Genomic DNA, 22027 nt, shown 5'->3' with positions numbered 1-22027 from the left:
AATTTAAATTGAGTATAATTTTAACTTAATGAAATTTTATTCAATTATTTAAGATAACAATAATATACACAATATTAATGTATGTAACTAATAATAGTAAGCAATATTTAATATGTTTATATTCTATAAATAATTTACAAAATATACAACAATCTTATAAATTAAGTATAATAAATTATATAAAAATATCTTTGGTATAAAAAAGTATGATAATATATCTATAACATTAAATTATGTTATACACGTACATCTAAATCATACATAAATTAAAAACACACAACCCAATGTGGGGAACCCAATTCTTAAAAATTAAACATTTAGATTTTACAAACAAATCTTTAAATTAAAGAATATCTACGTTTTCCTAACAAAGTACAATAACATAAATCACATCAAAATATAAATAAACAGTTATGAACATGATTTTTATTACTAATAAAAATATAATTATTATTCTATTATAAAATATATATTTTATAATATATAGCCCATCAATTAAACCAAGCAACTGATCAAAATTAAAGTGATTTATGTCAATGGCAGTTTCATTTGTTTGGAATTGTATCAAATCCAAAGAGTATTGTGTTTAAATGACTGTATTGTGTGAATAACAAAAACACTTCAATGTTGCTCAGTTCGTGAACAATTATTACGCATTATATTGATCCAAGAATATTAATTACAACGAATGCGACACAAAACATTTGACAACTTATAAAGCACGACCTATCTATTAGTAAAAAAGTACAGAAAATGTTTTTAACATGAATTACTTAAGGTAATTTTCCGACCAGCAGAATAATTTTCCCTAGTTTCATATTGGTTATTTGGATTCGGTATTCTCCAAAAGCAGCAGACATTTTTCGTCTTCGTCACTTACACACATTCTAGTCAAGTCCGAAGCTACCGAAGCTGTATCACAAATGCTGTTCCTTTCTGTGTCCACGTCCAGGGACTCGTGGATGGGGGAACATTCCATGTTGGTGTGGTCGTTACTGACGATTCTCAGTTGAGGTGCTGGCTGTTCGTTGAGCAGTATTTCCGTCTCCGGGATCGTTATTGTTAACTGGCTGGTGCTAAAGAGAATAAATAAAGTCAACTTCCTTTAGAATTTTTGTCTTAAGTGTGTTGTATTTAGAAAAATCTTGGTTGAATACATCAATACTTAGAATATTCTGAAAGAGGAAAAGATTTTGTATCAATATCAATATAATAATGGACACGTAAATTGTACCAAGAAGTTTAAAATACAGGAATAAGTACAATGTCTATAAGACTAAACCCTCAGTGGACTTTTCGTGTTAGAAATTAACCGAAAAGTTTGATGAGCTGAATCCTGGAAATAATATAAGTAGAACAACAATGAAGAGTTGTTGGTTTAATCAACTCTACTTATACAGTTCCCAGTGATTGTCTGAAACTAGCAATAGAAAACACAACACTTAAATGTACCTATTGATATGCAGAGTTGTGTCCATAATTGGAGCAATTTTTGATTGCAACATATTTTGAAACCATTCGGAAGAATTAGGTCTAGAAAACAATGTTGTTTTGTTACAAAATGCACCGTTTTGTAACAAAACAATAATTACTTACAAAGGCGTGTATCTAACCACTGATGGGGTTCTCTTCAGTTCGTTCATGGAAAACCTCCCCTGTTCAGTGAACGTTGTTGGGTTATTGATGGTCGTCACAATAGAATCTTTTTTGTTGGTCCCCTTTAGCATGGACACGTCGAATTTGAGCTTAGCTGTAATTTAAAGTAAACAGAAAGTAGATTGTAATTAAAGTAATAGCAAATTGTGAACCCTTAAATACGTTAGCTAAATTTAAAATTGAATTGCTGAATCCTGCTTCTGTGTGACCCGACCTGCTGTTAGTGCTATAGATAGTTATTAGTAAAATTAGTTACTTACGAATTATTGGGTTAACATTATTAGTGCCGTTTTTATAAAAATACCTGGATCGATGGGGCCCAACTGTTGTGCTATGCTGAAAATGTATTCAGCGTTCCAGAAGTTGGGGATCCTGACAAAAATCTTCCCCGTGTCCACCGGTAAATAAAATCCAAGTTTGTGCAATAGGAGCACAAAGGGTTGGTGTTTAAAAATGTTAGTCTGTTCAGTTGACCAAGGAATCACTGGGATTGGCAAATTTAAAACTAAAACAAAAAGTGACAATCAAATAACTAAACCACCAATTTACTTAGTTGTTAATAAAACTAGTCAGTTAGTGAACCTTTTTGTTTTGTTACTTACGGGCGTAGTAATAAACGCAAGGCTCCATAGCACTGCTATTAAGCTCCGGATTAGATAAGACTAATTTAACATAACAAGCTTCTATGAGATTCTTTTGTAACCAAAGCACAAATCGTCCCTTGTTTTCTTTATTCAAGTACTCTTTTAACACTTTTATGTCACCGTCCACCAAATGTTCCTCGCAGTTCGTCTCATCATTACTCATTAAAATCTCCTCCTCTTGGGGAGTTTCGAAATAGTTCTCGGGGTACTTTACTTTTATAAAATCATTGTATTCGCTTTCATTAATTATATTTTGCTCCAACAGTTCCCGGATTATTGAGAGCTGCGTTTTATGCTTTGTCCCGTATTCTTCGTACTTTTTAGTAATGTTTGCAATGGTGTCTTGCGAGTCACGACTTTGATTGTAGTAGCTCAACAAGTTCTCCTTCTCTTCGAGTGTCCACCTAAATAAAAATATAAGTTCGTCGATGGTCGATGTCCTGCGATTTGTGAAAAATAAAAATAAAACAAAATTATAAGCAAAAAAAATAATATTCGTGATAAAAAACATGTTTATGATGCACTTTGTAATGTTACAACGACTTACTCAGTTTTATCGTTCTCCGAAGAAGACTCAGGATCCTCCAGTTGTTCCGGATTTTCCGGTATGGCAGGCGAGGTCATTTCAGAGCAGCGTGTCCTTGGTGTGTTAATGAATTTGTGTATTACATACTCAATTAAGTCAGACCAATCCTTAAATTCGAATTGCCAGCAAGCACTGAACTGATTAATTAGTATTTAATACACTTACATCACAAATTTCGTAATCAGTTTCCCAAATTTGAGAAAATGTCTTTAAAATGCTGGGCTGAAATAGAGTCGCCACATGCTTTAGGTCCCCTCCAATGTGATGCATCATTGTAAAAATACAATTATTAACAAATTCGCCATTTTGTTCGAAATCCTCCAACAATAATCCATACTGTCTCATAATCTCCACAGTTGCAAACCTAAAATTCCACTATTAACGCACCGAAATTGGTTCAAAGTTGGAATAAAACACGACACGATCACAATTTTAGATAAATTTGGCTAAACCGTTTACTTACTCTGTTACTGAGAAATTGACTCCCTCTAATCAGCTGAAAAGAAGTCAAATTCTCTTAGACCAATAAACAAATTAAGATATTTTAGGCAAAGACTCTTGAATTGGTTTGTCGATCGGTTAAAATACTTCAGTTAAACTTACTGTTTTAGATGCTCCATTATGTTGAACTCTTTGTTCATATTTTTAGACGTATTATCTAAAAATAGCAAATAATTGTGGTTTGTCAGTATTAAGTCTTGAAGGTACTGTTTGCTTTGGAGATTTGGGTTGTATTGTCTTAAAAGTAGGACAAACAAAGACCTCAGATCTTCCGTCTCACTTATATGCAGCTGTAACTTCAATAAATTATTCCTGTCGTCGTCGCTCAAGTGAATCATTTTTAAATAAGTCTCCACCCCTTGTAGGAACTCCCTGATGGCCGTAACCACCTAAACAACAAAAATTGTTAGAAAATAATAGTAAAATATGTTTACATGGCTAACCAAATGAAGTCTTCTAAGGCAAGGCTTCAAGTCAATGTCTGGGATCCTACAGCTGATCTCCAACTCTTCATAAACCCAGACTCCTTGAAATACCAAATAGGACAATATTTCAAAAGACAACACTGGACTGATATGCTCTGGATCTAGCTCTAATTGAGTTGCAAACTTCAAAAAGTAGGTGACCAACCAGAAGAAATGTGACGTGTCAATTTGCATGTGAATGTTGGTCAACAACTGCGAGTGTAGGTCTTGCACCAGAGTCCCATAGCCTTTCAGTAAAAAGTCGACAGTGAATTCCTTTAAGATATTGGCTATGTCTTCGTCAGTTGGAAGGTGGTGCATTAAACCCTTTATATTGATTCTGTAATTATTTATAACGTTACTAGTGGCTAAAAATTACTTATTAGTATAAATACCTGTTGGTTTTACTTCTTTTTACTAACTTTTTGCGTCTCAACTCCTTTTTTTCCAAGGCAGTGGTGGCTCTAGTTTTGTTGGTGTTGTACCTAGACTTCTGAAAAGTGTGCGGCTTCTGATGGACTGGTTTCTGGTGCGGCTGGTCGTCATCGTTGCTGGAAGTGGATATAGACTCTTGATTCTCAACCTGAGTCACGTAGCCACAGTCGGAAACTTCACTCTGTGATGACGGACACTCCCTTTTTTTACCCCCGGTCATTTGGGAGACATTCGAAGAGGGAGACTGTTGAGAAGTCGGCAGTGATTCTTGTTTATCACTTCCAGTAGAAGACTAAACACATAAACATGTAAATAATTTGCCCGTTAATAGTAGACCATTGTTTTACCTTAGTGGAGGTTATTGAATCAGTGCTTTGGCCCATACTGGAAATGCCACTGCTTGTGCTGGTTTCAGTTTCGGTGGATTTAACCCTTTTCATTCCCACTAAGGCTTTGCTTCTGGTTTGAGCAGCCCGAACTACTTCGGTGGTACTATTTTTGTTCCTGTCCGAATTGTTGCAATTGTTAACGTTTTTATTCCTGTCACTTCCTCCATTATCGCTGGAGTCGGAGGTGGGGTCGGAAGTTATGACTGGGGATGAGTCGCCACTGTTTTGGTCTGGCGGTGAGGTGTTGCTCTCGTTGTCCTCGGAACTTTCACTAAAGGAAGCTTCGAGCCAAAGGTTGAGAAGCTTCTGTAAAGTCCCCACGTGTTGATCTTTATACATTAGGGCAATTAATTGAACCATTGTCACCCCCCAATACATCTAAAATCATATAAAGTAAGTCCTAGCAATTAATTAAGTGATTAATGTACTTTTTGAGGGCAAGACATCAAGTATATGATAATTTTGTCGATGCTTTGAGTGAACAGATTCCAAATAATCTGATTTTGCATGCTGCTGTGCGCCAGAGGACAGTTGGAGATGGTCGTTTTAGTTTCTGGGACGTGGAGGATGTTTCTTAGCAACAATAGACAATTGTTGATGCTGTCGCATTGTTCCAGGCTCATTTTCGAGTATTTTTCGACGACGTACTTCATGTGGTCGACCACAGCTTTGGTGCTTCTGCTATCAATGAACGCTTCCTTGCTGGTTGTCAAAAGTTTGTTCAATTCGAAAATTGTGTGCTTGCCAACGTCCGTTCTGGACATCCGTTCAATGGAGAGGAGGTATTCCACTGGGATGGTCAGGTTGACTAATATTTTAATTGTGGTGTCGATGATCTTGGTGGCGTCGGTGATCTTCGTGTCATCCTTAACGTACAACAGAAGGGGGATGAGATCTTTTCTGATGTTCTGGCCAAATCCTATGGCACGCCGAAATGTGCGCAGTGTACAATCTTCTGAGGCAAGGTTTCTTAAAATTTCTTCTAAAATAGCTAAATAACACGTTGAAATGTGATGTGGAGGTTTAACTTCAAAAATTTACCTAAACAGTCCTCGTTTACTGTAAATGTATCTCCGTTTCTCACACACAAAGACGCAAACGTGTTGTTTACTGGTATCGTTGGAGCCCATGCCATTTTTATTTTGATGTGGTCTCATTTACACTACAAATTTAAATGCCTACGTAAATATTTTGTCTTTAATCCGTATTGAAAAAAATGGTTGTCAGGAAATAAAACGAATTATTGACGTCAACGGTCTGTTAATCCTGTTTGACTGCGAAATAGGAAACCGAGGCTAAGGACTTCACGTGGCTGTAGTAAACTGGATAAACATCCTGTTCCCAGAAATGTGTTAAATACTCATTGTATTAATAGTAATCAACCCCTGAAAGGTTCAAGTGTTGCTTGTTAAGTAAATCGATACAGTTCAAAAGCAGACGTGAACTTTACATCAATTGCAAAAAGTATATATGTAACTTTCGTAACGACCAAATAAAAAAATGAATCTGTAGGTTATAAATAAATTTATGTTTACGTATTTGCGACAAACACTTCTGCATGTGAATATGAATTTAATATTGACCCATTCAAATTTATGTATTTATAGAACGAATGAGTCGATTAGAAATTTGACTCTATTGTGGTATTGTTTGGACCTTTCCCCAATTTACCTCAAATAATGATCAATTAATAAATTTGGGAAATTTACTGGTAAACAACCATTGTATAATATGATTTGAATATTGATTGATTAGGTTAATATTACTTGTAAACAACCTTAATCAAATCTTAATTTGTATTTACTAATTGAGCACATAATTAATATTTTTTTTAACTTTATCTACCATATTAGATGTGATATAACTTAAAGAGTGAAATATTGACTAAAGAGTATTCAATTAGTCAAACTTATTAATAATAGAGTAGTTTAAAGGATGTTAATTTTAATGGAAAACTATTTTTTTGGTAAAAAATCAATTCTACTCATTTTCATCTGAATAAAATATTACAGTAATATGAATTAAATATATATTTAACAACATATAAAAAAAGTACTCAAAAATTGAATTTATATAAAAATGTTCTAAATTCAGACCAAAAATTCAAATTGTTATTAGTTTAAAGAATTAGAAAATTAAAAAATATGGTTTTTGATCAATTTTAATCTAATATTGCTATTTTCTTAAATTACAAACAACTGAAAATAATAAAAATCAACAGAATTTTTAAAATTTAATATAATAAATGATAAAATTGGTTTATTTTTTTAATAATCCCTAATTGGATTTTAATTAACAAAGTAATACTTACAAATTTTATCAATTCATTGTTATTATTTTTTTTTTTTAAGTTCAGTTTACACAGTCACCACTTTTTGAGTCCAAAAATGTCGACACACTTAATCATCACAAGCACGTAAACACAGATACGTTTTAGTTTAATTGCCAGTGCAAATTGGTCGTGATGGAATTAGAATTGCTCTTAGGTACGCCCTTGAAATGGGTTGCATTTCACTTTCGCAATACCGTTAGATTCTGATAATTTCTGCTGTACCGTTAAGTGCAATATGTAATCGGTGTAACATTACAAATAACGGGTGTTTGTTGTTCATTCCTGCGATCATATGTAACTCATTGTCGGACGCACCCCAAGGTGAAGAATAATTTATCTCAATGGTTATTATAAATGTTACATATATATAGTTTATGGCGTCAGATTAAAATAAATTATTGGAGAGGTGGTTACTATTAATATGAATGTGTCACGTAATGGGTCTCAAAAAATATATATAAATTACGTGACTATCAATTTATAGACAAATTTGAATATATAACGAAATGTCAGGGTAAACTATAATTTTAATTTAAATCAGTAATTTATTATATAATTAATTATTATTATAATATAATAATTTTGGAAAAATTTTCTTCACATCATGACGCAGACTTGTATTTAAATTATTTATTGATTATACAATAGACATTTGCACCGTTAGATTTAACAATTTATTATAATTAATACATATTCCGTTATGAAAAACCGGTTGTTAATTATTTTACTGTTTTAGTCGTTCAGTTCAATTACTTGAGAATGAAAACATCTATTTAAATAATTATAGCATAATAATAATTAATATGCATACATTTTATTTAAATTCTCATTTGCATATATAGTAAGTATATCTGCGCATTCGCCATTTTTAAAACAAAACACCATCGAATGAAATTAGGGACTTCCCCTGTAAATTTGTTCAAATCATCAAAAAATTTGAGGTATATCTTTTTGAATATTTCTATCTTATTAATAATGAGTACGGCAAAAAATTGTAAATTAATATTTTTAAGTGTTGAAATTTTATTAATTGAAGATTACAATAAAATATTGAGAATAACCATTAGTTGTGACTGACACATTTAAGTCGTCACAATCTAATTTAATTAAGGAGTAAATTTCCATGTTCCATCCAATCAACCAATCAATATTGATATTATTTAACAGTTTATTCGAATCCATCAACATATTATTACATAACAACATTGAGATTATAATAAAATCGCACCCAAAACACCTCATCGCCTTATAGATGATAAAAATTATCCGACCGACTTATTCCCCCCCAATGCAAATGCGACAGACGAGGGAGGACTGGAGGGAGATGTCTGTGAAAGGATCAGGAATGTCCGTTGCCGCAGATTGACGGTACACGAGTTCTGCCACGTGTTCCTTTATAAGATCCGTACTCTTGGTTTTCCTACTTAATTTCATCTGAATTTCCAATAACGAGATAAATGGTTTATTTATAATGGAAATTCTCTTTCATTAATTAAATAATATTGTATTTTTAATTTTTATCATTAGAAATGTTATAAATTTATATATTTTTCACTTATTTACTTAATTTTATTAATATGGTATATTTTCAAAAAGAGATCATATTTCATACAGAAAATATATCAGTGAAACAGAACTTATTAAAGAAAAAAATCTTCTCCTGTTAATTCAAGATATAGACAATAATCTGAAAACATTATATAATAATAATTATTACTTAATAAAATGCATTAACTACATTTTCAAATTCATTAATTCATTTAGGTCCTTTGGCATTAATAAACATCAACAATTTTATTTATTATTATTGTTGCAAATAATTTGATGTAAAAAATGTTTTATAATATTTTATTTTATATAATAATTGAATTGTTCTATTAACTAATAATAAACGTATATATACAGTGAGGTCATAATAATCCTCCTAGAAATTATTATAATTAAATTCAATCAACAATTCACAAGTAAACGATACTAAAACTTCTTCTTTTGTATTAATATTTACTTTTAATACCTAATTTTGTATAAATACAGAATTTATTAGCAATAATCAATAAATAATTGAATAACACATTAACTCTCTTAATTTTTAACCTGTTTTACTCAGAGAAAAGTATTAAATAGATAATAAAAATACATTTAAAATGAAGTATTTTAGGATCCCTCTTCTCACTAAAAGAGATAATTGATGGAGCCCATATGGTACTCAGTAATTGATTTTTATTCGAAATTGTTGCCAAAAGTTACAGGGACTTTCTGCAGCCTCAATGTATTATAAAAAAATTACTATCTATAATTAATATTAGTTCGTGAATTTAATATACGAGTTTTATTATTGAGAATTAATGGAAAGTCTCGATATTTATCTAATCAATAATGACAGAAGTAAGAATTTATTTATGAAACTTCAACGGTGACATTCATCAGGTCATATTGTGGCGAATTCACAATTACAGAGTGTTTTGTAAACTATTTATTTTTATGTACATCTTTTAAGAATCAAAATTATTATAGAACAACCTCTCTATAATAAAAAGTTTTGAAATAGAAATAATATTTTGATATTCAATAAAAAGACAATTTATTACAAAAAACATAAATTTTTAAATATTTTTTATTAATTTATTAATTAGTGTCCAAAGTAATTATTTTATTTTATCTAATACATACTTGAATTAAACAATTGAAGATGAATTATATAAATGTTTTTATTATAAAAAATGTTATACATATCTGATATTAATTAATTTATGGCAAAAATAGATAAATTTCTAATTAAGAAGCAAGAACTATAATAATTATTCTAATAGTCAAACCTTAATTTAATATTAATTGATAATATCTAATATAAATTATTTAAAAAAATAGATACAATAAATATCTTATTCTTTTGTTACATATTTCATTTGAAAGGTGACGTTAAATCTAATTATTTCTAAAATAAATTGTCATAAAAATAAAAACGTATTCAGGAAATCTCAACTTTCACATTTATCATTGTCACACGCCTGCAATTATAATCTTATAATTAGATTATTACTTTCAATAATTTAATCATTATAAAAGATTAAAAATAATAATTATATTATGTAAGAATATTTAGTATTCAATTAATAAAGATAATAAATATATTGGTTAATTAATTTGTTTCAAAAATATAAATAATATAAATTAGAAATTGGAATAACAGTTATGTCAAAGAGAATTTAATATATTAAATATCTAAATAAATATTTATTATATAAATTTGTATAGAAATGAGATAGATCAACTTTGACATTTATCATCTTATATTGTATCAAATCCACAATATAATTTACGTATATTAATTATCAGCGATTTAAAATTTTTTATAATATTAATTATGAGGCTTTAAATATAGAATTTTTAACGTTTTTTTTTTGGTAGTTTAGATATTAGTAAATTTTTTGTTTCTCTGTTTATAATATTTCGTTCGTTTTCAACAATAAATAATTTCAATATTTCAACCTTTACATTTTTACCTATAGTCTATTCAACTAGGAACATTTATTTATTTTTAGTTATTTAGTCAAGAATTAGTTAATTAATTAAATAAATTAAAATAATATATTAGATATATTAAACTTAATTTCATAAATAATAAAATATAAGAATCTCATATTAAAAAATGTTAATAGCAACTCTGAATTAATATTTTTTAATAAAATTTTCATTTTTTCAGTATACTAATTTCAATTTACTTCTACCTACCAAAAACATATAGACATAGCAACACATTCTCTAATTAAAGTCTAATATAACATCAACATCAACGAACATCATAAATTTTGCTTACCCAAAACAACTCAAAACTGGTTACCAAACAATAATGCACACGCAGTGAAAAATGAAGGCGTTTTACATCAAACAACAATAATCAATCAATTAACAAACCATAATTTTACGAAATCATTCGAAAAACGAACAAAATCATAGATGTAGAAAAATCTGAATCGAGATGAGGTGCATGATCATCACTAGTTTAGTTTATTGTGGCGATATCGGCAAGACGGCGATGCGGACTCGGAAAACGTAGTGGTTTCACGTGTGGCGACAACGTGATGGACTCGTACGCAAATGAAAACCGAACGTTCAGAGAAACATGTGCGGTGGAAACCCGTGTCACGGTCTGCGCAAACGCCGATCGGGCACATGCTTTTCGAAATTTCCCTTTTCACTTAGGTGAATAAACTTACGGGGGAATTACGTTTGCAGCACGTTTTTCAGTAACAATGTAATGGGAAATGCATCATAGGTGTTCCATGTGCGTTAATTTCCTTACAGCTCAGCGTCACAACAATCAAGCTTAATTTGAGAGCTTGATGAAAGCTTGAATTATAGTACTACGCAAATTTTATATTATTGTGTACACGGTTTTGTTGAATATTGGAGAGTCACTCATTCAATAAATACTTGCTGACATTTATCTCTTTTTAGTTTATCTCCCACAATTAAAGAACTGAATATGTTTAAATAGTTTAGATCAAATCAAATTTTTGAGTCATATGCTTAGGAAGGTTTATGTAGTAAAAATATCTATCAATGTAATATATAACATTTTATTTAAATACAGGATAAAGATATTTATAATTCAGTCAATTCAATCAATATTTATCTGATTCTGTGAAAAATACTGATTGTTAATAATTAATTTCATACTTAGAGATGTGTATTTTTCAATATTATTATATATAATATTAAGTTTTTTTATTGCATAAGAAGTCTATCCGAATTAAATTCCCAAGAAATCAAGTTGGTACCAAAATTGGAACAGGTGAAGGCAAAGTTACGGCCAATTCCTGTTTCATTTCTTCAGTATTATTACTGTCACACACTTCATATTTTTTTTCTGTAGACTCGTCGCACATCTCCTCTGACTTAACCGGATCACCAGATGATTCCCTGCAGCGTCGTCTCTTTAACGGCTTTACTTTGGCGTGTGTTTTTTGATGGGTTTTTAAGGTACTGCTCTGTGTGAAAGATTTGTTGCAAGTTGTGCAAGTGTAGGGTCTTTCACCTGTGTGTATCCTTACGTGTTTCGTCAACAACGTCTTTGTTGTGAAAGCTTTCTGACAAACACTACAAGCAAATGGTTTCTCTCCTGTGTGAGACCTGATGTGGACTGTTAGTTGCCCTAAAATAATCAATTTATATATACTAAATTGTTAGTTTATAAATTAAATACCAGTGGTGGTGAATTTCTTGCCACAAATTGTGCACAAGACCCGTTTTTCCCCAGTGTGAGTCCTCTGATGACTTTTCAAGTCAGTTACTTGTCTGAAGCTTGCCCCACAGACATCACAAACATAAGGCCTTTCATTAGTGTGCTTCCTCATGTGCACATTCAAGTTACCTAAAATGTTACTCATTAGCAACAACTCAACTGAAACTTCTGAACTTACTTTTGGACATAAATTGCTCATTACATACAGTGCAGGTGAAAGGCTTTAGTCCAGTATGCCTTCTCTGGTGAAAATGTAAAGCCCCTGTGTGCCTAAAACCTTTGCCACACACAGAACACAGATGTGGCCTCTCATCTGTGTGGCTTCTCATGTGCTCGACCAAATAACTAGGATATGGAAACACTTTATTACAAATAACACACAGGTGCACCTTTTTAATGTAGCCAGGGTCGTGGATTTTCATGTGCCGCCGTAAACTTTCGGCCGTTAGGCAGCCTTTGTCACATTTTGGACAAGGGAACGGTTTTTCATTGGTGTGCTTGTACTCATGTTGTGTTAACAGGTACTTAAACGTGAATTGCTTGTTGCAGAATTTACAGGCAAAGAGCTTGTCCTCGTCTTTGATGTGACTCCTTAAGTGCACATTTAAATGGGTTTGTTTTGAAAAAGTTTGTGAACAGTGTTCGCATTTGTATGGTTTACTGTCATCATGGGTTTTTTCATGCTTTGCCAGCTTAGTCTTGTTATTGAATATTTGTGAGCAAAATTTACATGCGTACTTATCACAGACTTTATTGTTTTCAGGCTTTATGGTGACCACAATTTGTTCTATAATATTGCTTTGGTCAGAACAGCTGTCTGAACTTTCATCATATTGATCGAAGCAGTCTTCCTCTTTTACTTGTTCCTCTGATAACGCCTCTTGTTCTATTTTACGTAACATACGACGTGTTTCTTCTGTTCGTATTAGAGATTCTGTTTTGATACATGATTGGGAGAAGTCGTAACTGTTTGTAACAATAACTGTACATTTGTTGCAAATGTTTTTAGGCAAGGAATCACTAACAGAAAACTAAAATGATATTAATAATATTAAAGGAAAATTATTTAATTAGTGTAATTACCTTTAATTGTGTTAAATTGCTGAGAAAATTAGCCAAACTCATTTGGCTGTCCGTAAATGTTTGTTCAAAAATATTTTTTACACTTTCACCACATAAATTTAAACAAATTCTACATATTTTTTCAAAATTTAATTCCATTTTACAATAAATTGTTATTTATTTTGGATTAGAATTTAAGTTAGGTTAAGTTAGGTTAGATTTAGCTGTCAAACCAGAGCACTATTTTTATACAACACTGTTCAAATAAGTATCATATATTAATTTTTCTCTGCCGTTTATCAGAAATATTAACTGTAAGTAAAAAATCATGATAAAAATTAAATTTGTAAACATATTAGTAGATTATTTCATTATATATTTCTTAAAATATTTAAGAATATACAGTGTAGCCCACATTTAAATAATCAAATTTGCTTAATAACCTAAATAAAATTAGTTTTGTTTAACCACTTTTATTTAAAACAAATATTTTATATACAATAATTGATATAGATACAGAAAATGAAACAATCAATGAGTGGACTTAGCTAATTCCCCCAAAAGTCTGTCAATTGAAATATTTCCTACTGTTTGTCGAAACAATAGTTCTTCTAAACTTCTCCTAGAAATGGATTGTACTGCCGGTAATGTTAGGAGAAGCTTCCCAAATCTACCCTTGTTGTGATTTTGCCTCTGTGAACAGTACTCATGGAGCATCACGTGGGTTTGGTCTTGCAACAGTTCCACATGAGCTGGCTCACATAAACCCCTACATTCTAAAATAACACATATAAATACGGTTTAAATAATTAAATAAATTAATATCTTACCTGCTTTAAATAAAACCAGAGCTTTAAGACACGCGTGCTCCGTATGGTCTACTCTCAGCAAGTTTAGTCTGGTGATTATTTCCCTTAATTTCCTGGCGTCTTCCTCCAGAAAGTTTTGGTGTGAGGCTGGCGCCACAATGTTGCCCAACAGTACAGATTCATCAACTGGTAACACCCATTGAGCAGCCGTTAGCACAAAAAGCTCACTCCAACTTTCCTCCAATAAAATCGATTGGTCTCTGTAAGATAACTGAAGGAACGATGGGATAGTTCTGGCCCACTTTATGCTTAGGAACAATAATTTAGCTGCTGATTCGTATATGTTCTCAGTGGGGAATAAGTTAAGAGACGGCAAGTCGAACTGTCTGGTGTTTTGGGTACAGGAGTCGTGGATTATTGGCAACTCTAGTCGAGATTTTGTGTCTTCACCTGAATTATCTAAAAAAAATAGTTTTAAAATTGCTTTATGTAAGTGTTGTGAGCTGGAAATACCTTCTGCACCACACTTTTCTTGTGTTATTTCCTCTGAACTGCTGACTTCATCGTCCTTTATTCCTGACCTCGAGTTTAGACTTGCACTGAACAAGGTGTGTTGTGGTTTTTGAAGGTACGGTGATGAAGGAGGAATAGCTAAAGAAAAATTGTTAAATATTGATCCATCTATTAAAAAATTTGCTTACTCAAGCCTGGATGTAGTAAAGGTTTCGTAAAAGGGCTCAGCATTCCTGGATACAGAAGTCCTTGATGCAAATAGTGTGATGGTATCCCTGATTGTGGATTTAAGTGTGCATCTAGAATTGGAGGGTTTTGCAGATGGAGAGGTAAGCTAGAAAACAATCCGGACCCATGGAGTGTCCTATATCTTGCCGTCAGTCCCAATGGATAATGATGAATGTTGGTCTGAGTTGATCTGGGTGCCCTTTCATGTTGGACGGCTATAATTTAAGGGGATGAATCTGTATTATGTTATTCGAGAAGTGTTATAATAGTTGAAACTGTTTATTTTTGGGGTTGTAGGCGTTGTAATAATCAATTAGTTGGCGTAGTTGGGGGGGTGAGAATCAAAAGGTGAAGTAAACACTGGTGCATTTGACACCTCTTACATGTAAAAGGTTATTTAATTGCGATTTTTGTGTTTGTTTTGGTATTAGTAAGTGTTTAAACAGATGTGCCCTGATGACACAATCATTATTAAACATTTTAATAATAAAATTACTTGATTTTACAAGTGAAATTTTAAAATAAACAGTATAAATAGTCGCATTTTAATAAAATAAAATCAATAAACTGGTGAACCGCTTCGACATTTGAATAACAAGCCCGTTTAAATATTTAAACAAAAGCGCAGAGGCATTTACTTTGTAATTAGAACAGCACAAACCGGTCGGACTCATCGCGTTCTGCCCGCCCTCGTTGCCGCCGCCTGTCCGAAGCCAGAAAGTCACCTCATCAAATATTCAGTGGTGTACTTGTGTAATCATCATTAACGGGGTTGGGGCAAACGACACGAAAACACGACCGGACTATTGCACTTGCGTATATGATTACCGGAGCACAGGTGCTGGTTTCTCAGGGGGTTGTATTCCGGGGACTGGCCTCTCGTTAGTCCCCCGTTCCGGCCCTTGATATGTGGGAGGAACAAATTTGCCGATTTTAACAATTGTCATCATAAATGTTTCCGATAGAATTGATTAATTATAAATATTCACTTTCGAAATTGGATTCTTTGCCTTTTAAATTTTGTAGAATTTTTCTGTCGTTTAAATTATTTAATTATTTTAGTTTTCTTTTATATTTTTTAATTTCTTCATATTCTTTTGATTCTCTAGATTTTTTATGACAATTTTAAACTCTTTATAAATTTTCAATTATTTAAATACTTTGTATTCTTGAAGTTCTTCAATCCATCGAAATTGTTCAGATTTTGTAGGTACTGAAGTATATTTAAGATGTAGGGCCTTTAAATTCTTCAGATTATGGGGGTCCCTCAAAATTTTTGGACCATTTAAATTGTTTATATTCTTTAGTTTTATTAAATTTTTAAGAAAATTTGCTTGATTGATTTCTTTTTTATAATCTTAGATCATTTACCCTTAAATTCTCTTAGATAATTAATGTTTTTAGATGTTTTAAATTAATTCCAACTTACCGTCCCTCTTCATGTTCACCTCCAGACATTTCTTGAACCGGCAAGACTGACATTGATTGCGTCTCGTGACGTCAACGATGCACCTTCCATTTTCCTTGCACACATACTCCAAATTCCTCCTGATGCTGCGTTTGAAGAAACCCCGACAGCCATCGCAACTGGCCACCCCATAATGCTTTCCAGAAGCTTTGTCCCCGCATACTTTGCACAAATTTTCGCTTTTCAAACACGACGTTGAGTCTTCCATCGAAAATTATCTGTCTGTAAATTGAATAATAGTTCGAATGAATATTTAATTGTTATAAATATTAAATGATTTATTGCTAAAAGCCTTAGTTGCAGTTTAACAAAACACAATAAAATATTTAACCGTCCTATGTAGTTTTACAGTGGTACGTACACAATGGCGTGTCGAACATTTTCTTTTGTATTTTCCACGTTGAATCGTTAATGGATGTCTCCAAATAACTACCCGGTCGGACCGCCATTACTTTCATAGACTGGCTGGCCAGTCATTGGCGATCCCTGGATCGGACATAAAATATTCAGCATGGGAATCCGCCATGAGATACAATTAGCCTGAATGTTTTATGAGATAATGTGTACAAAATTGTTCGGTAAAAAGTTGTGTGTATGTTAATCTAAATCAATTTTTTCATGTTGGCGGTATTTTCATAATTGTTATAAAAATATAATATTGGAACGAGACAAATTGTTATAATAATAAATATGGAGCCTTTTAACTATTAAAATTTGTATTTTATTGTTCTTATATATTTGTTATTTATTAAAAATATTGTTGTAAGATGAGCTAATGTATGTCTATGATCTAAGAGATTGATCTAAGCTTTTTCGCTATTTTGTTTTATAAAAAATGATGCTGAAAAGTCAGTATTTAATATTTTCAGGTAACTTACACATTTTATTAATGATTTAGTTAATTTAGTTGATTAATTACATTAGATAAACATGATTTTTAACTATCATAATCTTATTAATATACACTAATTTTTTTATAAAATTTGGTAAACCCCTTTTCACTGAAATTAAATTCAGCAGCTGTAAAAAATGATATTATAATAAATTTATGACTTGTGAGGCTTCGAAGCTTAAAGTTTAAACTATTATGCCTTAAAAAACAACAATAAAAAGTTAAAATTATAATAATATTAAAAATAACTTTGTTTTGGTACAATAAATAATGTTACCACTCAATAATTTTCAGGTTTTCCTTATATTTTTATGATATACAAATTTTTAGACAAAAAAACTATAAAAAATTAATATTTTTTAAATAAAAAGGAAAAGTAGAAGTACAAAAATAATTCTGTGTTCTTTTCAAGTATATTAATGAGAATTTAATTAACTGAATAGCAATTTATTTTAGTAAATTTCATTTTTTTATGAAAACTTTATTAGTTTCATCTTTTTAAAAAGACAAAAAAATATTACAACTTAAATTATTATAAAATATTAATAGATTTTATTCATAGTAATAAAATTATCTGATAATAAATCATTCATAACAAATAACTTTTTAATAAAATTAAATAAAAAATTGTTTTCCAACAATAAATAATAATAGTGCTCAACAATTATCTGATTTTCTTGATATTTTTTTGACAAGGACAGACTTTAAAAAAGTCATATTTTTAAATAAAATAGATAAGGTGAAGTGACCACCATAGCCACTTTGTATATTAATAAAACTTATTAATTAACTTTGATGTACAGTATATTTTTGAAAAATATGTATAAAAATGAATATAATAATGCATTTTTCAAATTTTTATCTGTGCACAAAAGGTTGACTATTTACCCCCTTATTGTTTGGTAGCGTGAACCGTTCATGTGTGTAAACACTGTAAGGGGGTTGTTGGAGGGCCCCCCAGAGTCCGACTTGACTTTAACACCTGTACGTTCCCTGTATATCCCGCATTTGTCCACTAATTATATAATGCAGGTACAAATTACGCAATATGTTACCATGTGGTCAGATTTGAGGGCCCAGTGGCAATCAGTCACCCCAGAAATCGACGATTCGTGATTGAAAAGGCAACAGTAATAATTGGGGGGGTTAAACAAGGACACACGTAGAGGAAAATATCGTTTGAGGATCGTAACATATGAACGTAATGAAGGGTTTAACAGCACGCGCTTGATTTAATTATAGAGTGTCAATGTTATTTGACATTTTTGTGATTACGATCGTTTATGGTCATTACTTTGCTGTTTTTGTCCTCAAAAAGTCATTTATTATGGCTGGACACAAATATTACTCTTTTGAATATTGAAAATGTCACAATGTACCATCTAACTTAATAATTCCAAAATATTCACCACTAAATTTTAGATGAACGACCAAAGAAAATTTTTTCTTTCCTAAATCACCAAATTGAAAGAAGATGTCACAATGTACAATCTAACTTGATAATTCCAAAATATCCACCACCAAATTTTAGATGAAAGATCAAAGAAAACTGTTTCTAAAATCACCAAATTGAAAGGAGAAATAAGGAAAATATTCATAAGATAAGTAATCAAATCTTTAAAACATGTTTAATTGGTAAATTCTTAAGAAAAAAATACTTTAGTAGAGGGCAGTTTAGAAACTCAAATATACTTCTCAGGTTTTTTCAGGGCCACTTTTATTAACTAAATTTAATATTAATACATAACACACGTGCGATCTGACCCTTTAAAACACATGAGTAAGTTTTAAAGAGTATTAGTTTGAAATCTGAATAATGCAGAGTAATTTACTTTTAAAGACCCAAACTTTCCTTATACACTGCACCACACACAACTTTTCCCGGGTGATAAACTTAATATTTTTCACAAGTAGATGTTTTTTAAGAATTTTGATAGTGCAGTCTAATATAATATGTATGTAAATTAGCTTGAACAGCTGTAAAAAAATGCACGTCCTACCTTTGTCGTATGAGTTGCATTTTTTTTCACCCTCGTTAGATGGGCTTACTTTAAAATTCAAATTATCACACGAGTTGACTTTATGAATGGAATCAATCAATAGAGGTTTGAACTGACAAGTTTAAAAAATAATTATCGAACGATGACTCTTATTACATAAAAAATGATGGGTGAATATTGATGGATGAAAAGGTAATTTGCATGTGTTGTTCTCTATGTGGAACTAACTTTTGGGATATGGATAATTCACAGTTTATGGTTGATCTCCTATTGATATCCAGACAAATTATTTTAATGTTTTATTTCTAAACGTCGATTTTGATGATGTACATGAGTTTTAGAAGATTGGTGATAAAGTAATTTTTATTTTTAATTGGAAAATAATCAACCATTTAATTTAATAATTAATTAAAGCTTAAATTTAAGCTGACTTTTATTTTCTATTTTAATATATCGTCTTATCATAAAAAAATTTTATATCCTCCCTTATAAAATTAAACAATATTTTTTAATTAATGATTTATTATATAATAAATTTCATTCATTTTCATTTTCATATTTTTGTTACAAGTCAAGTCTTCCCAACTCATATCCCAACTCAATTAAGTCCAATCTAACCTTAATTCAACTTAACCAATCTGCCAAACTTAATCTGCCTTAACCTAAGCTTCATTTCTAACTATATTGTTACTTAAATTGACACAGAAAAGGAATATTTAACATAATCTGTTGACTAACTGATTTACTGATAAATCAATCTAACCTGGACATTTTTATTAATGAAATTATAATTAAAAATGTCCGAAAATTCAAGAAATATTTGAATTATTTTATCTTTTACCTTCTTCAACAATGAAAGATCTCGTAAAAATAAAGAAAAGGTCAAATTGAATATTTTAAAAGTTGATCTATCAAACTTTACAACATTTATCTAAAAATTGGGGAACTCCCTCTATTACTTAACCTTAAGTCCAATCTAACCTCAATTCAACCTAACTGGACTTAACATAATCTGCCTTAACTTAAGCTTAATGAACTTTTATTTTAAAAATTATAATTACAAGAACATTCTAAAACTTGAATTATCTTATTTTATACTAAGAAAAATTTCCTTAAAATAAACAAAAAAATATTTAAAAATTTGTAAATTAAATAAAATGTAGGTGTTATGGTTGATAAACATACATACATTCAAAAAATATATAATAATATACTTATTAATTAAATTAAATAAATTTTAATTTAACAGAATTTTTTATTAAAATATAGATATTAAGGTAGAATTTGATAAAACATTTTAAGGTACAACAAATTTTAAAAAATAACTTCATATGATAATTATAAATATTAATAATTCATTAAATTACCATAAATTTCATTAGTTTATGACAAATAAAATAAAAAATTAAGTATAATAAATAAATATGAAGATATTTCATAAAAGATAAAAAATATTTATTAGTTTTTAATATTGATAAAACATTTTATTTAATTTCTATCAATATTTTTTTAAGAATAAAATTATAATATAATTTTGAACAGTCATCACACTAGTTTTAAATGCACCTTTTGGTAATGTGACTTACCTCCAAAAATTCACCACCCCAAACCACTCGAAGTCACCACACAACTCGGCGGCGTAGCACCCCGAAGATTAATGTGCGTTCGGCCGGCGCCTCGTGGAGCCACCGCCGCGGCCCCAACACGCCCACGACCCGCCAGAGGGTTAAAACGTCGCCGATCAGTGGCCGTGCCCCGGCAACGACACGGCCCCATTGGACGGCCGTTCAGGGGTTGCGGCGCTGCGATTGGCCGGCGCCGATCACCCTTTCGATCTGTCAATGAACATTCGGTTTTTTTTTTTTTATTTTTCGTTCAAGTCGAGAAAAAATTGTGCCACTGCTGAATAATTTATCGACATCGATTGTGTTTGGTTTTGTCGCGTTTTTACGGGGTAATTAAAATGGACGCACATCGCTTGTCTGCTTTTGAAATTATTTAACTATATGTTGTAATTGATAATTATAATTTTTTTAATTAATACATTAGAGTACAAGAAATGACATTTTTAACAGTTAATTGTCTCCCAATTTTAAAAGTAATCTATATATAGTATATAGTCTATATTAGAATTAATTTGTTAATTTAATAGTAATAAAATTAAGCCTTCAACAAATCATGTTTTTTATAAATTATAAAAATTAAATAATAAAAATAACAATAATTTTGGAAATGATAAAAACTCAGTTTTATTTGTATCTTTTGTTTTTCTATAAACTTTTACGTATATTTTTTACAATTCTTGATTAGTTTGAAAGCTTGGAAAGTTTTGAAGGTCAAAAGCTATATTTAAATTCTAAATTTTATTAAAATTATTTAAGAACTTTTTTAAATATAATGTCTACAATACTTATAATAATGTAGTTAAATAATATATATTTTTATTAAATATATAAAAATATTTTATTTAATGATCAAATTTATAAAAATTCGATAATTAAAATAACAATAATTTTGGATAAGATAAAAATTTAGTTTTATTTGTAGAATCTTTACAAATATATTTAAAGGATTTATTTAAGTGTTTTCTTTTAATAATATAAAATACAATTTAAACAATTTATCAATTCATTCATCTTATATATTTTTTATAAAATTTTTATTACTAAAAGTAGAATTTATTATTGTATTTTAAGTCTGTTACCCTTCATTTTAATTATATAAATGGTTTAAAACAAACAATTTAATTCAATATAATCAATAATTTAAATTGAAAAAGATGTAAAGCATTTTAAAAACCTCA

The 22027-nt window shown here is 30.4% G+C and overlaps 3 protein-coding genes across 3 annotated transcripts; all 3 read right to left on the bottom strand.

The window, feature by feature from the left end:
* Positions 1 to 101: 101 nt before the first annotated feature.
* On the bottom strand, positions 102 to 11067 carry LOC109600720 (protein timeless). Its single transcript, XM_020016897.2, has 14 exons — positions 10825 to 11067; positions 5717 to 5837; positions 5104 to 5666; positions 4634 to 5053; positions 4247 to 4578; positions 3831 to 4191; positions 3490 to 3776; positions 3052 to 3250; positions 2848 to 2993; positions 2259 to 2704; positions 1961 to 2161; positions 1597 to 1750; positions 1453 to 1533; positions 102 to 1076 (listed from the first exon to the last, which is right to left on the bottom strand). The coding sequence occupies exons 2-14, from the start codon at positions 5808 to 5810 to the stop codon at positions 824 to 826; spliced, it is 3537 nt and encodes a 1178-aa protein (XP_019872456.1). The 5' UTR covers positions 5811 to 5837; positions 10825 to 11067; the 3' UTR covers positions 102 to 823.
* Positions 11068 to 11567: 500 nt separating this feature from the next.
* Positions 11568 to 13528, bottom strand: LOC109600715 (zinc finger protein OZF). The gene is made up of 4 exons (XM_020016892.2): positions 13336 to 13528; positions 12431 to 13283; positions 12214 to 12381; positions 11568 to 12162 (listed from the first exon to the last, which is right to left on the bottom strand). Exons 1-4 carry the CDS (start codon positions 13471 to 13473, stop codon positions 11777 to 11779), a joined length of 1545 nt encoding a protein of 514 aa, XP_019872451.2. The 5' UTR covers positions 13474 to 13528; the 3' UTR covers positions 11568 to 11776.
* A 253-nt stretch (positions 13529 to 13781) lies between these two features.
* LOC109600718 (nuclear receptor subfamily 2 group E member 1-like) lies at positions 13782 to 20840 on the bottom strand. Its single transcript, XM_020016896.2, has 6 exons — positions 20811 to 20840; positions 16294 to 16554; positions 14825 to 15079; positions 14637 to 14774; positions 14145 to 14582; positions 13782 to 14090 (listed from the first exon to the last, which is right to left on the bottom strand). Exons 2-6 carry the CDS (start codon positions 16538 to 16540, stop codon positions 13846 to 13848), a joined length of 1323 nt encoding a protein of 440 aa, XP_019872455.2. The 5' UTR covers positions 16541 to 16554; positions 20811 to 20840; the 3' UTR covers positions 13782 to 13845.
* Positions 20841 to 22027: the final 1187 nt, after the last annotated feature.

This window comes from Aethina tumida, chromosome 4 (genome assembly GCF_024364675.1).
Source record: "Aethina tumida isolate Nest 87 chromosome 4, icAetTumi1.1, whole genome shotgun sequence".
In the NCBI taxonomy this organism is placed as follows: Eukaryota; Metazoa; Arthropoda; class Insecta; order Coleoptera; family Nitidulidae; genus Aethina; species Aethina tumida.
The sequence above is the reverse complement of the archived record's forward strand: the minus strand, read 5'-3'. Positions and strand labels throughout refer to the sequence as shown.

Bases quoted from the DNA above. Each gene is read 5' to 3' on its own strand.
- LOC109600720 (XM_020016897.2), bottom strand. From the start codon at position 5,810: ATGGCATGGGCTCCAACGATACCAGTAAACAACACGTTTGCGTCTTTG. The intron at 1,751-1,960 runs GTATTTTTATAA...TTTAAATTACAG, and splicing joins GTTGGGCCCCATCGATCCAG to CTAAGCTCAAATTCGACGTG. The intron at 1,077-1,452 runs GTACATTTAAGT...TATTCTCTTTAG, and splicing joins ACAACTCTGCATATCAATAG to CACCAGCCAGTTAACAATAA.
- LOC109600715 (XM_020016892.2), bottom strand. From the start codon at position 13,473: ATGGAATTAAATTTTGAAAAAATATGTAGAATTTGTTTAAATTTATGT. The intron at 13,284-13,335 runs GTAATTACACTA...ATATCATTTTAG, and splicing joins GCAATTTAACACAATTAAAG to TTTTCTGTTAGTGATTCCTT. The intron at 12,163-12,213 runs GTATTTAATTTA...TGATTATTTTAG, and splicing joins CAAGAAATTCACCACCACTG to GGCAACTAACAGTCCACATC.
- LOC109600718 (XM_020016896.2), bottom strand. From the start codon at position 16,540: ATGGAAGACTCAACGTCGTGTTTGAAAAGCGAAAATTTGTGCAAAGTA. The intron at 15,080-16,293 runs GTAAGTTGGAAT...CTTAAATTATAG, and splicing joins GGTGAACATGAAGAGGGACG to CCGTCCAACATGAAAGGGCA. The intron at 14,091-14,144 runs GTAAGATATTAA...GTGTTATTTTAG, and splicing joins TCTGGTTTTATTTAAAGCAG to AATGTAGGGGTTTATGTGAG.